Genomic DNA, 18,490 nt, shown 5'->3' on the forward strand with positions numbered 1-18,490 from the left:
TATTGTTGTTTAATCAGGGGATATGATATCGACATATAAACTGAGTCATGTTGTATCAGAGAGTTATCACACGGCTGTATATTACAGTTCATATCATTTTTTTATAAGAAGAATAATATATGCATAATACCTTTCTTCTTCCAAGAGTTCTATCTTCACTGCTGGGCTCTGTGATGAACCATGAAATGACCAACACCATAACCAATTGAGCCCTTAGTTCTTCCTTCTTTTGTGAAACTACAGAACAACACTTTATATTTTTAAAATATAAATTTATTTCAGCTGTCTCAAATGTTCTTCACAAGGAGTCTGTATTTCGTGTCTACAGGCTTGTTCTTCACAGCATCGCTTCCTGGCTTGAAGCACATCTGTTCACTTCCATGACCAAACTCAAACTCTATTCCTTTCTCTAACCTTCCCGACCTCTCGACCTCAGTTCCGTTACGTCATCATTCAAGGAGCACATGTATCTCAACGTGCAACCTTTCCATGTATGCCTGCCCAAGGTCATTTTGTTCATTTAACCTAGCTAATTTATGTAAACATCCTCAGCTAAAACCCATTGCTACACTTTATTCTATAAACAATAAATAACTCCCAATAAAAACTATTTTAACAATATCACTGGATAGATAGATAAATAGATAGATAGATAAATAGATAGATAGACAGACAGATAGATCAACAATTTAACTTTTAACCTTGTTATTATCTAACACTTACTTGTCATGTCGAAAATAGTGATATATCTAAAATTATGAACATTCATCAAATAGAACAACTGCTATTTATATATTAATAGGATAGCGTGTGTATTATCTATTTTGTGTGTCACACTTACATCTGAGTGACTGTCGTTTTATTATTACTAGCCTGGGTGCCTGGCGTTGCCCGGGTGTTTGGAGGTATGTGTTGAGCAAAAAAAAAAGTGGTAGTAGGCAGGCAGGCTCGAACCCATACCGTGAAGGAAGAAAAGAATGTGAAAAAAAAACCGTGACGTCTTTGCTATTGAGCCCATCGCCAAACTGGAAGTGACGTAGATTTAAATTAAGCTTAGATAATCGAAAAGAGGGGATGTCTTTCAAAAATATCGGCGAGACAAGCGACCCCTCCCTGTAGAAAAGTGCGCAGTTGAAGGTGAAGTAATTAATGTTTTGGGCCAATTTTTTGATATTTGTCGTCCGAATGGTGTAACTTCAAAATGATACCATCTCGTGAAAATCCGTCGCCTCTGTCAAAAGTTTTAGGCAGACATACAAACACACATACATACATACATACATACATACATACATCTAAACAGACAGGTGAGATTTATATTATAGAAGAAGATGGAAGATGGATTTCCATTGCTTGTAATAAATAATTTTACGAAGAATTCTTCATAAGTTTTGCTTTTGGTTTCGAAATAGCACTCCAGTAATCCATTTTTTTTATAAATAATTTTATCAAGAATTCTTCATAAGTTTTGGTTTCGGTTTCGATTATAGCTGAAGGAACTGAAGTTATATATATATATACACACACATATTTTTTCATAAGTTTTAGTTTCGGTTTCGATTCAAGCTGATGCACCCAAGTCATATGCATATATATATATATATATATATATATATATATATATATATATATATATATATATATATATATTTTAAATCGCAACTTTATAATATTTAAAAACAGATAGAATATTGACTCTATAATAATATATACAAAATCTGCAAGAATTAAAATATCATATTTAAGCGTACTTTACAACTGGGCTATGCTGGGCGTCCCTGCTAGCTTAGATAAATACTTTTGCAGTTTTAACAAAAGAGCTACAATAATATCAGAGCGTCTCCATTTACGTTAAACATCTACAGAATGCCAACATCAATATATTACATATGAAAGAGTCTGCCGTGAAATTTTCACAGGTCCCGCTAGTTGTATATTATTTTTTTTATTGGAATTCTTTGAGATGGAAAACCAGATAAGAATAGAAAACTTGGATTTATTAAACCAAAAACATCCAACTTTGATCGCCCTTCGGGGCCCATGGCGCAGTGGATAGAAGCGTTGAATCTCTATGGTTCTAGGTGAGCATTATCTGAAGATAGTGGTTTCAATCCTACTCAGAGGATTAGTTGGTCAAAATGCGGTGAGACGACAAATAACTATGGAAGGCAATAATTACTGAGGATACTATTAGGAGACTCTGCATTCATATTCCATCGCGGTTAACCACCTGATGAAGGCCAGAGGATGAGTTGGCCGAAACGTTGTGAGACAAAAACAACTATGAAATAAAATAATAAAAAAAATAGTAAAAAAAAAAACCGTCTATCGCTATAAGGCTAAAAGAGTATGTCAGCCATTATACTGACCAAAAGGGAGATCAGTATGTCCTCTGTATTCGCAATCTTCAAGGTATTCACATGTAGGGAACATGCAATTTCCCCCAATTTTCTGCAAAAATTATTTTTAGCTATAAATAATTTTTCTAATTTTTGGATACATTACTATTTTCGACATGACAATTAATTTAATACTGGTGTTTTTGTTTAAAACCGCATATTTAAAAAAAAAAAGCCTCGACCTATCGACTATACCTTAACAAGCACTCAAAATTCATTCAGTTAATGGATGGCTATTTATTGATCGACCGAGAAAAAATAAAAGCAAAAATGGCGACAGTCACGGAAATTCATTAAGTAATACATTGGAAAAAAAATAGCACCAATGTCTTTATATACGGAAAACTACTTGTCTGGCCCAGATTTAAATGTGATATTCGTATTCGACAGAGCCGGAAACCTGTAAAGTCCCTAAATACCGTATTGAGTAAACTAGTAATATCTTTTAAATATTTTTTTATATTTTTAATATGTTTTAATATTTTTTAATATTTGTTAATATTTTTTTTTTAATTTTAATATTTTTTAATAGTTTTTAAATATTTTTTAATATTTTTAATATGTTTTAATATTTTTAAAATATATTTTAATATTTTTTTTTTCTAATTTTAATATTTTTTAATAGTTTTTAAATATTTTTTTATATTTTTAATATGTTTTAATATTTTTAAAATATATTTTAATATTTTTTTTCAATTTTAATATTTTTTAATAGTGTTTAAATATTTTTTTATATTTTTAATATGTTTTAATATTTTTAAAATATATTTTAATATATTTTTTTATTTTAATATTTTTTAATAGTTTTTTAATATTTTTTATAGCATACGAAAATAATTAAAATACGAGACTAAAATCGTGTTTACATTATCAACGCCTTAAAACAACGTACCTATCTAGTGATCATTTTGAAGGTGTAAATACATCCGTGTTTAAAAAATCAAACTAATGGTCAGATTTTAATGAAATTTTCTACACTTATTCATTTTTTTTTTGTTTACTCACGTTCACCCATAACAAGATATATTGCCACTTGAACGATTAACAAGATGTTGGTTTACATTACATTTAAATTTCTATGTATCAGTACAGTCAAGGAAGCAGGTAGCAGGAAGGGAATGTTCGAGGGAAAAAAGTATTAGAGTAGAAAGCTTTCTGGTATTTAGGAGCCTCAACAGTGAAGGGGTGTGATTTTGTTGTTAAGTAGGTTTGTCGGGCATATGTATGTCTAAGGGGTACAAGTGCAACGAGTTCATCAAAGCACATTCCAAAACAGGCACAGAGATGCAACATTGCGGTGATGGGACAGGGTTTGGAGCTTAGCTCACAAAGTGGGACATATTAGATTGAAAACTCTTTTTTTGGACTTTATCCAAGGGGGAGAGACTAGTGGTAGATGCACCAGCCCAGATGTGGCAACAATACTCCATGTATGGGCGAATGGTGGCTTTGTAAAGGTACAGGATACTCTCACGTGTAAGTAGACTTCAAGCACGATAGAGAGAACCTCTTATATTTTAAAAGCAGTTTTCATTAAATATATGAGGGAAAATATTATATATATCATATTACATGTTACAAAACTAAACAAAATAAATGTAGGTCCATAAAAAATTGCAATATTTTATAAAGCTGAAGAGTTTAAATAATTAAAAAATATCTCCCCCCCCCACTTCCTGACTGGTTTCCTAACTTAAAATGTACCAAACATTAACACTGTAATCCTTTTCTTTCTTTTTTTTTACATGACGTGTTCTGTAGGTTCAAACTCCGCATGTAAATTTCTTAATGTTTTTATTTTTTCGTTAACTGGAAAGAATTTTATATAAAATAATTTCATAAAAGAAACAGTAGGTTCTCTAGAGTGCAATGTAGAATAACATATATTTTGGACTAAGTTACTGCATGGAGGCACGTGAAGCTCCCTTCCGGGCGATTTTACGGATTTCGATGACAATAAAAATATAGGAGTGTGAAATATTCGTTGATCATCATTCAATCCCGGGCAACGTCGGGTCTCTCTGCTAGTATATATATATATATATATATATATATATATATATATATATATATATATATTAGTGATCGGACGATTCCAATATTTTCTCCCGATTCCGATCAATTACTGATTCCATACTAACTTCCTGATTCCAATAAAATTATTGATTCTGATTCTTTATGAATCTCCAAATATTTAACTATAAAATGGTTATTTTGTCCCAATTACTGTAAAGACACATCTTAAATGTACAGATATTTTTTTTTAACCTTCCCCGCAGGTTTTCTTTTAAAACACTTGAGAAAATAGCTGGACATTTAACAAGTGTTTTTACGGTAATTGTGAAAAAAAAAAAATAGAGACTCTATAGTTAATCATTAACATAAAACAATCAGAATCGGAATCAGTAATTGTATCGGGATCAAGAAAAATGTTAGAATCGTCCCATCACTAGTACTAATCCGAATCCTAATCGTAATTTTTTGGGTAACAACAAAAAGTTTCTACAAAGAAAGATATGACTCTAAAAGAGAAAAAAAATAGCTGTAACATACTTGCTTATCTCTGACAGGTAGGAGGCACGGGTAACCATTTTCCAAGCACGACCGAACAGAATCAAGAGTTAATTTGGATGTCAACTGGGGATAGTTCTTATGGAATTTCACGTGACCTAAAATAAAAAATAAAAACATTGAACAACTATAAATATCTGAGATGAAAATGTAGTATCTGTTCTTTCATCTGCTAGAGCGCTAAAAATACTTCTCGCATTGGGCAATTTTCATTTTTGCCCAATCTAGCAACTAGATTTCTTTCATGTAAAAACTGGCCTTGTGTCTAATTTTGCCCTCGTGGGGAGCCAAGTAAATAGAAAATTTTGGGCTTTCATGGACTGAATAGCAAAGATGGCCGACCGACGCTGACGTCACGTGGAAACTTAAAAGTGCGAAATGCGAATAAAAGGAACGAAATGCGTTTTAATATTTTAAGACAAAAAAAAAAAAAAAAAAACGAAAATCTGACTTTTCTTTTGCATCTTCTCTTTTTCAACCATATTTTCAATTCGAATTTGTAAATAAAATAGTTATTTTGAAATAATTGCACTACACTTTTCATTTACATTTCTATTGGAATTATTAAGGTGTCACTAACAGGTTGCCCTGTGATTGGATGAAAAAACAACCAATCACAGACCTCCCTTTTTAGATTCCTCCTAACCCTTCGAGAGCGGTTATTTCGAATTCTCTTCCTCTTTTGCTAGTTGAAGCCTAGCAGACAACATGTGTTTTTCAGTCTTCTCCGCCATTCATACCGGACGCGTGGAAGAAGTTTCAATAATTGCAGCATAAGGAACTCAAGGCTTCCCTCTTTTTTTTTTTACCTTGTGCCAATTGACACGGTTAAGATTCGGATTAAAAATTGTTATAAAAATAAATACAATTTAGACGCGCAGTATGATTATGATTATGTTGGCGCGTGAAAAATAAAAAATAACTCCCACGCAAATTCCGGCGTGGCGTTATATATTAAATCGACTCAAAACGAGCGGACGTAGTACAGAGCACCCCACGTGATGTTTCCGTCCAATGGGATTTCTCCAAGGACATTTTTCTAAACTTTTCTTCTTAAGCTCGCTGGGAGCCGGTCCAAATAGTATTTAAGCACACATCAAATCTCTCTCTCAACTGCATTCTCATTCGGACGTTCCACGCGTGTTACTATCACTCTTCCATTTTCACCGCTCCGCGCGCTTCATACAATTTCACAGGCGAACATTACCTATTGCCTCTCTTACCATGTTTTAACATATGAACAGTTCAACAAAAAAAGACATTCTCCTTTTTTTTATACGAACACTTAAAAAGGACTTCTGAACTCATTATAAAGAGAATTATATTTTATTTGTTAATGGTTGGTTTCTGTGAATAAACCTCCGTTTGTTTTGCATGTAAGTCTCCTTCTTTTTATTTTTATTTATTTGTGGAGGAAGTTAGTTCCTAAAAAGGCTTGACGACCCCCACAACCTCAACCCGGCCAAACTCCAAAAAAACAAACAACGTTAAAAGGACAAACAATAGATAAGTTCCGCAAAGCGACTGCTTTTGCAAAGAAACATTCTTTCTTCTATCTCTTTCCTATTAATACAATTAATTTCTTATAACAGCTTCACTTGTGTTGTTTTTATTCCTTCTTGTCAACGTCATATTATTTTTGTTACCATCTATAGTCGAGAAAATCCCAATATTTCATTTTATATAATTTTATCTTGTCTTATTTCTGAAATTAAGGAAAAGGAAGTTGCAACTACATGTCGTCATAACTCCATTTTCTTTTGCAATGTTTTCTTTGTTTTATTCAAATTCTCGTTAAATACAAAAGATTTCGGTAAAATATTTGTCTGAAAACTGAGAAGACGCAAAAAAAAAAGTCGGCTTTCTTTTTCCTTTTTTGATGTCAAAAACTATTAAAACACATTTCGTTCTTATATTCGCGTTTCGCAATTTTAAGTTTCCACGTGACATCAGCTATTTTTAAAAATTTTTTGGTTGTCTGTATGTTGACCACGATTTCTAGCAGCCTGTTTCATGGTGTATCGATCTGAACCAAAAAAAAAAGACATTTTCCCACAATTTAGCCAAAATCGTCACAGCTGAGATTCCACAAAGCTTTCTTTGTGTTTGAAAAATGGTAGAAACTGACAGCACCTCATTTTCACAGACACCATAATTTGCACCACATCTTAACCTCACTGTGTTCTCTCGATTTTCAATACTACGTCAGGCCTCAACGTAGAAGGTGTGCACAGCTCGCCTTCCTCAAAAAAAAGGAACTATCTCGTTCTTCAAATGGCTTCTTTATATGCAGCTCAATATTGTCTAATTTACATACGATCATTTATCTCGTCTTATTTTGTTGCAACTACTTATCTGCTATAATATAAACCTCACCTGTCTGTTTAAATGTATGTATGTATGTATGTATGTATGTATGTATGTATGTATGTATGTATGTATGCGACTAAGCTGGTACCCCTACCAGATATGTTTGGTGAGGACGGTGGCTAGTCCCACTGAAGGATTAAAAACAAGACCTTCCAAAGGGCGAATGAACTCTTTTTCGGGATCAACGGCCAACTAGCACCGTGTGTGTTTGTGTGTGTGTATATGTGTATTGGGGTGGAGAGAACTCCTGTAAGCCGTGGTGAAGGCAACCTTTCTAGGAGAAGCAAATCTCTGATTTTAAAAACCATAAAGCGGAAGACCAGTACCCGCATTAAGCTGGTCTGCAGTTTAATTTGTTGCTGGCTATCTTGCTCTTGCTTGTTGCTGGATCTCAACATTTTGAACCGAGAGAGAGACTTAGCTGTCGTACAAAGCTAAGACTCTGTAACATCATCTTTGTATAGATACTCACTCAGGTATTTGGACTCATGGATTTTAAATGTCTGAGGGAGTGGAACTCGTCTGACAAGACGTTGCAATCATCATCATGTATGTATGTGACTAAGCTGGTACCCCTACCAGACTTGTTTGGTGAGGAGAGTAGCTAGTCTCCCTGAAGGATTAAAAACAAGACCTTCCAAAGGGCGAATAAACCCTTTTTTGGGGTCAACGGCCAACTAGCACCTTGTGTGTTTGTGTGTGTGTGTTGGGGTGGAGAGGACTCCTGTAAGCCGTGGTGAAGGCAACCTTTCTAGGAGAAGCAAATCTCCGCTACGGTATAACTGGAAGATCCAGCATTAATACCGTAGGCCTTTGGTTTCTGTCCATCAACCACTACTCTTATGAGCCTATCAGAGAGAAATGATTTAATAATTGAGAAAACATTTCCAGTTATACCGTAGCTGGAAATCTTGTGAAGTAGGCCTTTATTCCATACCTTATCGAAGGCCTTTGATATGTCAAGTGCCTGTACAAAATAAGTCTGGAAACTTATTTAATGTACCTTGTATATTATAATATGGTGCAAATGTAATCAGTTTTTTGAAAAACTTTGACTCATCTTCTTTGACACTTTGACACCTCTCCAAATTTATCCTCAAGCATCCAAAGCGTTCTTGCTTCTGAAAATGTGTCAGCAGCATAAAAATCTGTCTGGCAGACACTTTATGCATATGCAAATGGTCATGAATAATAGGTTCCACAGACCCTATACTAATCCTTTTGGGCTATTTGGCAAATAGTCGTGTGTCAATCTTCCATCAATGTCAGAAGAGAGGAGATGACTATGCCTGGGAGTTGTTTCCACAGATTTCCGGCCATGTTTGAATCCACGATGCCAGCGTTTTGCAAGATCATATCTTAGCTGGTTCCTTAGATCTGAGAGTCAATGGCAAGGTTTCCTTGGCAGCATCCTGCCTTGACAGAGTTCAAAATAGACTTCGTAGCCTAGTAAGGGATGCCATTTTGTCTTCCCTGTAACTTCTTTCCCTCAGTAGAGACGTTGCAAGCCTGTCTCTGCTTTATCGTTATTTCTATGTGCTCGTCTGAGCTCCAATCTATGGTCCCCCCCACCGTTTGCCAACCTTTCACGAAAAACACCCGTCTAGCTGAAATCACTGTCAATAATTTCTCCCATTCTTATTCTGAACCTAAACCTAAACGTAGATTCCATGAACAAAGCTTCTTTCTTAGAACTGCATGCCTGTGGAACTTTCTTCCGTTTCCCTGCTTTCCAGTATGGTCTTCTTCAAGTCCAATATAAACAAGTTCTTAATGAGCCGTCCCCTTAAGTAATACAAGTTACCAAATTTTCACTACTAACAAATTATAAGAACATGGGGTGGAGAGAGGAGTTGTCAATTTCACTTATACAGACTACTAACTTTAGTATAATTGTTAACTGTGAGGGTGCCTGGGTTCATACCTTTCCCAAGTTTATATATATATATATATATATATATATATATATATATATATATATATATATATTCAACAATCATCTCTTTCCCACAGAAGAGATGTTGAGAGCCTGTCTCTGCTCTATCGATATTTACATGGCAAGTGCTCGTCTGAGCTTTAATCTATGCCTCCCCCTTGCCAAACTTTCACAAAAAAACACTCGTCTAGCTGAAACCACTATCAATAATTTCTCCCACTCTTTATCTATGCTTAAGCCAAAACGTAGATTCCATGAAAAAAAGCTTCTTTCTTAGAACTGCACACCTTTGGAACTGTCTTCTGTTTGCTTGCTTTCCAACTGACTACAATATGTTCGTCTCCAAGTCCAACATAAACAAATTCTTGATAAGCCGTCCCCTTAAATAATCCAATTTACCAAATTTTCACTACTAACGTTTACTACTATATTGTCCCATTGATTACAGTAAACTCATTAACTCTTATCCTCGAATGGCCTCTGGGCCTTTATTAGTGGTGACTCCTTTATAAAAAAAAAAATGCCCTCTGGTGACAGTGCAGACCAATCCTCAACATGCTCACTCTGTGATACCTAGGGCATGGGAATCCCTGGGAAGAGCAACCCTGGCCAGATGACACTTTGCTCCCTCTATATTTGTTCTCTGCAACTTTTCTTCTTTTGGTCTAAAAAATTGCAGTGCCTCGCTTTGACAAAGCCCTCCAACTTTCCCTAGAAATATATAGGAAATAAACCATAATAACCAGATATATTCTGACACTATATTAACCACATTACTTAGATAATTAGTTTGACCTTTACTCCTGATCTGAAATGGAACACTTACATCAAGTCTGTTGCCAAGGGCGCTGGAAAGATGGTGGGATCCTTCTACCGCTCCAGAAGATATCTCACTAGTGATGCAATTCTCTATTTATATAAAAGCCAAGTACGTCCAAGGATGGAATACTGCTGCCATATCTGGGCAGGAGCTGCTAAAAACAGCCTATCCTGCCTTGACAGAGTACAAAATAGACTTTGTGGCTAAGTGGGGGATGCCCTTTTCTCTACCCTGCAACCTCTCTCCCACAGAAGAGACATTGCGAGCCTATCCTTGTTTTATCGTTATTTCCATGGTAGGTGCTCATCTGGACTCCAATCTCTGGTCCCCCCTCGCCAATCTTTCACGAAAAACACCCATCTAGCCGTATCCACTGTGAAAAATTTCCCCCACTCTTTATCTGTGCCTAAATCAAAACGCGGATTCCATGAACAAAGCTTCTTTCTTAGAACTGCACGCCTGTGGAACTCTGTTCCGTCTGCCTGCTCCTCACCTGACTACAACTTGGATGTGTTCAAGTCCAACGTTAACAAATTCCTAATGAACCGCCCCCTTACGTAAACACTTCATTAAATCTCCACACTAACGTAATGTACTTGCAATAACCCTTATCCCTGAGTGGCTTCCGGGCCTTGATAAGTGGTGACCATTGTGTAAAAAAAGAAAATACTTTTACAGTTTTAACAAAAGGGCTACAATAAAATAGCAGGGTCTCCATTCACGCTGAACGTCTGCAGAATGCCCAGCAGCAATACATTAGATATGAAAGATGCCACCGCGGAATTTCTACAGGTCCCGCTAGCTATTAATAAATATGATTAAATGAGGATTCATTTTGAGTTAAAATTTAAGTTTCGTTTTTATATAAACATGACATCAGGTCAAATTTGGTGCCTATTTTATTATGATTTAACTTATTCACATAAGAGAAATTTATTTACATTACTAAATGACAAATCATTTCTATTTAAAATCCATTTAGTATCATACATTTAAAATTGAGAAAATCCTGCTTGACATGCGTCCACATTATGTGAATAATGTGGACGCATGTCAAGCAGGATTTTCTCAATTTTAAATGTATGATACTAAATGGATTTTAAATAGAAATGATTTGTCATTTAGTAATGTATAAACATAACCACATTAACATACCTTTCATCAGTGTGTACGCCTTCTTCACGTCAAATTTCCGTGCGCGTAGGAACCGCATGAGATAATCATTGTCTTTCTGGTTAAACATGTTGTATATGTCCTTGCCTTCGGCTGTATTCTTGCTTTCCGAAAGAAGCTGCCGTAACTCTGATAGACATGAGGTCCTTTTCTCTTCCGTTTCTTGGAGTTCCACTCGGGCCTGTTCAATTAATTCAGTCGTCAGCTTTCCCTTAGAGAAAATGTGTTCGTATGCAGAGTTCATGGTTAATTCTGATAGGAGATTCTTCAAGCGGAACTAGAAAAGAGAACAATGAGAAATGAAAGTAAAGGGAATTCGCATGAATCCAAGTTACGCAGTTGCCAGGCCTTTTATAGGTTTTGCCTTGAATTAAAAACGTTAGGTGGTTTCAGATCCTCGCATTTCTATAAAAGTAAAAGCGATATGATTTTTTGGACCGGATCAATTTTTGTACAGATTGTCAGTTGAAGGATGAAGAATATTACGAGAGGATTCCTTTATACTAATCACTTATCAAGGTCACGGCTTATCAAGGCTAAAATCCACTCAAGGTTAAGGGTTAATGTGATTGATTGTCAGCTGAATGATGAACAATATTATGAGAGGATTTTTTATACTAATCACTTATCAAGGTCACCACTTATCTAGGCTAGAAAACCACTCGAGGATAAGGGTCAATGATATTGGTCGATTGTCAGCTGAACGATGAACAATATTATGAGAGGATTTTTAGATTAACGAGTCACGAATTATCAAGGTTAAAAACCACTCGAGGATAAGGGTTAATAATAAGCGTGATGGAACTCTTTTTCTCTCTCACTTTCTCTCTCTCTCTCACTCTCTCTTTCTCACACACACACACACTTGCACATATACACTCTCTCTCTCATGCACAAACACTCACATAAACACTTTCTCTCACACACGCACACACATAGATATTTTCTTTTTCAAATACACACACTTTCTTTCTCACACACTGACACACAAACACACACAAGTACACACACTCTCTTGCACTCTCTCTCTCTCTCTCTATCTCACACACACACACACAAACACACACACACAAACATACACTCTGTCTCTCTCAATCTCTCTCACACACACTCACTCAAATAGCAAGCACACAAACACAAAAACGCTCTCTTACTCGCCCACATACACACACACACTCATACTCAAATCACACATACACTCTCTCTCTCCCTTTCCTACACACTCACACACAAACACACACACTATCTCCTATACACAAACATTCTCTCTCATGCGCACACACACACACACACACACATATACACACAATTTCTCATGCACGCACACACACACAAACAATCTCCCATACACAAACACACACTCTCTCTCTCTCATGCGCCTGCACACACACACAAACACACCACACACACAAACACACATACACACACTATCTCCCATACACAAATACACATTCTCTCTCATGGCCTCACACACACACACACACACACGCACGCGCACACACACACACACACACACAAACACACACACTCTCTCTCCCATACACAAACAAACTCTCTCATTCGCACACACACACACTCTCTCATGCACGCGCACACACACACACACACACACACACACACTCTCATGCACGCGCGCACACACACACACAAACACAACACACACACACTCTCTCTCATGGCCTCATGCACACACACACACACACACACACACACACACACACACACACACACCGGTGAGTATACTTATCATTGAGCAATGAAAAAAAAAAACGTTGATATACTTTTTACAATCGTAAAATCAAGGACGCTAGACATCAGCCAAATACCGACCACATCACGTTAAAATACAGAAAAACTCCACTTACCATATGACATACATTCACACGAACAATGACTATCGTCTTCTTCTTATCAGCAAACACATAGACAGAAATATACCCTAGTAGAATACTCGTCCCAAGACGGGTGTAAGCAATAATATAGCAAATATGGCAATGGAGAGATAAAAAAGAAACAAACCAAATTATATGTTCATCAATATTTCATCTTTATTCCAAGATTTCCTCGAGATGAATAATTTGAAAAAAATAAACCTCAGTACAATATTTAAAGATGTACTCGTTGTGTTTGTGATGGCAAAAGCATGTCTTTGTTCTGTTTCAGAATTAAAAAAAAAAAAAAAAAGCCGTTAGGATTCAAAGTGTATATAACGTTGTGAAATAGAGAGTAAAAAAATCTCAGTTATTCTATTTTAGTTACGTAGCGTCTTCCCGGTTTTTGTTTTTGTTTTTTTCTTCCCGTTAGTACTTTTTATAACATATATTTTCACTCGTAATTTTCTCTCGCTTTTATAAATAAAAAATCCCTTGATTAAGCTTAAGAATAGTGAGGGCGAAACCGATCTACTAGCCTCCCATTTCTGCCTATACTTTTAATCATGAATATCAAAACATGTCTTTCCTGAATAATTGCACCATATAAATTTTATAACCCACAAAATTAAATTATATATATATATATATATATATATATATATATATACTCCTATAAATTCGTTTTTCTTTTGAGTGTATTGATATTCATATTAAAACCCTTCTTTTCTATTTATTTAAAAAGAAAATACAATTTTCTTATATGTGGGGTGTGGAATTGCATTCACTAGCAGAAGATCTAGAGAATTTGCATATTCTTTTAAACATTCATTTTAATTAATTCCCTATTATTTTTTCTGTTTTCTAATGGTATGATCATCTTTAGTAAACTATTACGTGTAATTATATTCATGCAGATATTCTACATGATTTATACTTGCATAATATTTGCGTAAAAAGTTTATAGTAAACACAAAATTGTTTCCATATATATTTATGTATACGTATATATTTTTGTTTAACAAATTTTGCCTATCAAACTCCTCCTAGAGATTTTGGTCTATAGACATGAAACTTCATATATAAGGTATTTGAATCAATGCAAAACTTTATATTTGGGTTTTAGCCCGGAAAAATCTGTACAAAAGTATGAAAATTAAAAAAAAATGAAATTTGCCAGGTGAAGGTCGAACGCTGGCATTACGAATGCATAACGTAGTAGTTATTGGTTCATGTTTTAATTTTTAGCCTTGCAATAAACATGTTTTCATAGTCCAGTCATTGACGGCAGAGGCTAACTAAATCGTGAGCTGAATGTTTTGGTTTCGATTCTCGATGCTGGCACATGAGTCTTTTTTTTATATACTTTTTAAATCATTACTATATATTGCATCCGATCTATGTATCTATATATCTATAAAAGTGAAAATGTCTGTCTGTCTTTTCTCTATGGTAGTTAAGGAAGACTATTATGCAGAAAGGCATTACTTTATATATTCACACTTTTTAATATATACATATGCACATAACTATATTCATATACACACACACACACACACATATATATATGCACATATATATATGTATATATGTGTATATATATATATATATATACATATATATATATATACATATATATATATATATATATATATATATATATATATATATATATATATATAAGAGCAAATAGTTAATAAAACATGTTAAAAAACACTGAAAAAGAGTTAAAAACATATTTAATTTGAAAAGGAAACACTAAATAAGTGAACAGTCCTTAATCCGCTGAGTTTCGAAGAAATACTCTCCTTCTCATCAGAGGGTAGGAATACTTCTCATCAGAGGGTAAGAAATACTTTCCTTCTCATCAGAGGGTAGGAATGGGTAGGATGGGATTTTGCTTGCAAAAGTATTTGATGAAACTGCAAGTAAGTCAAAGATCATACTTGATAACAATAGAGAGTAGAGCTCATTATAAGAGAAAGAAAATTAAAACTGTAAGTTGAACTTACAGTTTTAATTTTGATTGTAAAGTTCGACTTAGTTTTAATTTTCTTTCTCTTATATATACATATATATATATATATATATATATATATATATATATATATAAGAGAAAGAAATATATATATATATATGTATATATATATATATATATATATATGTATATATATATATATATATTCTTCAGAATAATGAAATGAAATATATCTATCGGTATGCAAATCCAGTGATTATCGGTCTTACGAAATATTATTGGATGTAATATTTTATATTAGATAATCCCAGCTAAATAAAATTGCTCAATATACCAGATAGAGCAAATAAATCATAATTTAGGAATTTTTGGACTCACTATCCTTTTTTATTCTGCATCAATATCTAATTTCCCTTATTCTATGATATAAAAACGTTTAATTTTTCTATGTTTATTACATTTAGCAAATAAGGTGCAAACTATTTATAATATTTACTAATATTTTCTTCTGAAGAGATGGATAAACATCGAAAACTCATGGGTTAAGGGAATATATTTATTAAACTGTATTCTTTGTTTTGCATGCAATAAAAATTCTATATTTGAAATTTAACCGTTTCAAATCATAAAATTTTAATTCCTAAATTATAGTTATACAGGGTGCGTCTGGTATTTGAGAACATCACTTATTTCATCTCTTTTATCTATTATTTAATTATTTTCTACTTTGTTTTTTTTTTCAGAAAATTAATTACGGCAGATATTAATATAACTCAGGAAATGAAATGACAGGCTGTAAAAGTTGCAATAATGGCAGAACACAGTGATTTGCAAATTGCACAATTTCTAAAAGTTGACCGATCGTTTGTCTTTAAAGTTCGCAATGAATTAGAGGACAAAAATGGTCCAATTTCTCCAGTTGCTAAACGCAAAAAGCTTCAACAACGCTCTGACAGCATAAGAACACCTGAATTTGTTCAAAGAGTTCAGAACATCATTGATGCGAGCCCTCAAAAGTCAATGAGGTCAATTGCAAAAGATCTTAATGTCTCAGTAGCCACAATTTGTAGAACTTGTCATGAAAATCTTTGATACAAGTCGTATGTGATGAAGAGAGGCCAGTTTATCTCCGAGACCACCAAAGAAAATCGGTTGGTAAGATCCAAGAGGCTTTTAAAAAAATTGAAACATCCTGCTGAGCAGCACATTCTTTGTTTTTTTTTCAGACGGAAAAAATTTTGACCAAGACCAAAAGGTAAACCGAAGAAATGACAGATGGCTATGCGCTGACCCTTCTGAAGTTCCAAGAGTCATGCACACAAAATTTACAGCAACTGTTATGGTTTTGAGGGTGGTTAGCAATGAGGGACATGTGATGCCACCACATTTCTTTCTACAAGGATTAAAAATCAATTCTGCTGCTTACATTGAAGTCCTGAGTACTGTTGTGAAACCTTGGATTGATAGAGTAAGAAATGGAAGGCCCTACATCTTTCAACAACACTCTGCACATAAGGCTCAGAAGACACAAGAATGGTTAGCAGAGAATTTCCATGATCACATTACCCCAAATTTGTGGCCTCCAAGCTCTCCAGACCTAAATCCGTTGGATTATTATGTGTGGGACGTTGTTGAAAGAGATATTGATAAACATCCTCATAGCACTAAAGATTCTCTGAAAGCATCCATAGTCAGAGTAATGCAGGATATCGACGAGGACCATTTTAAACGTGTCTGCCAACGGTTTAGGTCTCGAATAGAAGCTGTAATTGATGCTGAGGGCGATTTTTTTGAATAAAGTTAAAAAATAATATTTTAGTTTATGTACAATAAAGTGACTTTTTGTAATACCGATGTTTTTGTTTGTCTTTTTGATTATTTTTAAAAAGGAAATATATATATATATATATATATATATATATATATATATATATATATATTATTCCTTAATTAGAATTCATTTTTGAGATGAGCATTATATATATTAATTTTATTTTTATTTCGGACGATTATTCTCATCTTTATTAGTTGTTGTTTTTCACGACGTTTCGGCCAACTATTCCTCTGGCCTTCATCCAATTAGAAAGAAATGAGGGAAACCGAGAGAGGGAGGAAATTCAAAAGAAAGAAAAGAAAAAGGGAGTACAAATTAATAGGATAAAAGAAGAGAGGGAGAGGGGGGGAAAAAAAAGAAAGAATAACTCCAAAAAGGTACAAGGAGGAATTACTGATTTGATAAAAACGAGACACTTGGCTAATCGGCGTCTTCTTTTCGCTCTGGCCAGCGGAAGCTTGTGGTGATAAAACAATTGAGGGAAGAGGCCCCTCTGAAAACTAGCGGAGATCATCACCAGTAGAAGAGAAAAAGGCACCTGCATCTAGAATCATTGCTTGAAATTAGCGAAAAAAAATAGTGATTTTAATAACCTGAGTTTTCCTTTCTGCACGACATGTATGCTGAATTTCTTGTCAATAATATAAGTTGTGATACAGAGAACTTCCCTGGCGTTGTTGATCATTAATACTTGCAATTTGTGAAGAATGACCCATTGATTTCAGCTGCCAGGACCCTGATCTTCAAGCCACAACAGCAAGAGACGCCTACTTGCCAGTTCCAACGCCTGTGAGAGAATCTAACCACAGAACCTAACGTAGACGATCACCTAGCCGCATCCAGGTATTGCCGGACTTGGGGTTGTGAGTGCTGTAAACCCTGAGTATCAGCGGGCTGATTTTCGAGGGTCTGAGAGAGAGAGTGCACGTTGAAGGGTCCAGTACTCGACAGAGTAGAGGTGTGGCCACATGCACTTAGGGTTAGTGCCCGTTGCCTTATATCGTGCATGCACGGCCTGTGGGTGCTGTAGGGGGTTACATTAATAACCTTGTAAAATTCAAGAGTTTTCTCTCTTAAATACCTTTAATTTTATATATATACTAGCATGGGTGCCTGGCGTTGCCCGAGTGTTGGAGGTGTATGTTGAAAAAAAAAAAAAAGCGGTCAATCTTTTTAAACTTTGACCCCTATTATGACCCCTTAAAATTTTTTTATTTTGGGCTCAAATCAAGTTATTAAGTTAGATCCATGTCCAAGGAACCTATATCTAAAATTTCAAGTGAGTAGACCCAAAATTGTCGGAGGAGTTTGGTAGAGTTCTCAAAGGTCAAATCGTTGAACTTTGACCCCTTAATCGACAAATTTCTGGCCAAAAACCAATCACATCGATTTTCCAAAATCTCAGTACCTTGTATATCAAATTTCGAGTCTGTAGACTAAAATTTGACAAAGTTATTGCGTAGGGAAATGTACACACACAGACACACACACGCACACTCATTTATATATATATATATATATATATAGCCTAAAGAAGC

At 34.7% G+C, this 18,490-nt stretch overlaps 1 protein-coding gene across 2 annotated transcripts in view; it reads right to left on the reverse strand.

The window, feature by feature from the left end:
* Nucleotides 1–18,490, reverse strand: part of LOC145267045 (retinaldehyde-binding protein 1-like) — a 131,282-nt gene that overhangs the window by 12,555 nt on the left and 100,237 nt on the right. For both annotated transcript variants that reach the window (XM_080122986.1, XM_080122987.1), the window contains exons 2-3: nt 11,252–11,546; nt 4,953–5,068 (exon numbers count right to left, since the gene is read on the reverse strand). In XM_080122986.1, coding sequence (XP_079979112.1) covers nt 4,953–5,068; nt 11,252–11,513 — 378 coding nt within the window. In that variant the 5' untranslated portion in view covers nt 11,514–11,546. The remainder of the gene's footprint in view (nt 1–4,952; nt 5,069–11,251; nt 11,547–18,490) is intronic.

The sequence above is a fragment of the Euprymna scolopes genome, chromosome 42, assembly GCF_053919585.1.
Source record: "Euprymna scolopes isolate OS-2025 chromosome 42, ASM5391958v1, whole genome shotgun sequence".
Lineage (NCBI taxonomy): Eukaryota > Metazoa > Mollusca > Cephalopoda > Sepiida > Sepiolidae > Euprymna > Euprymna scolopes.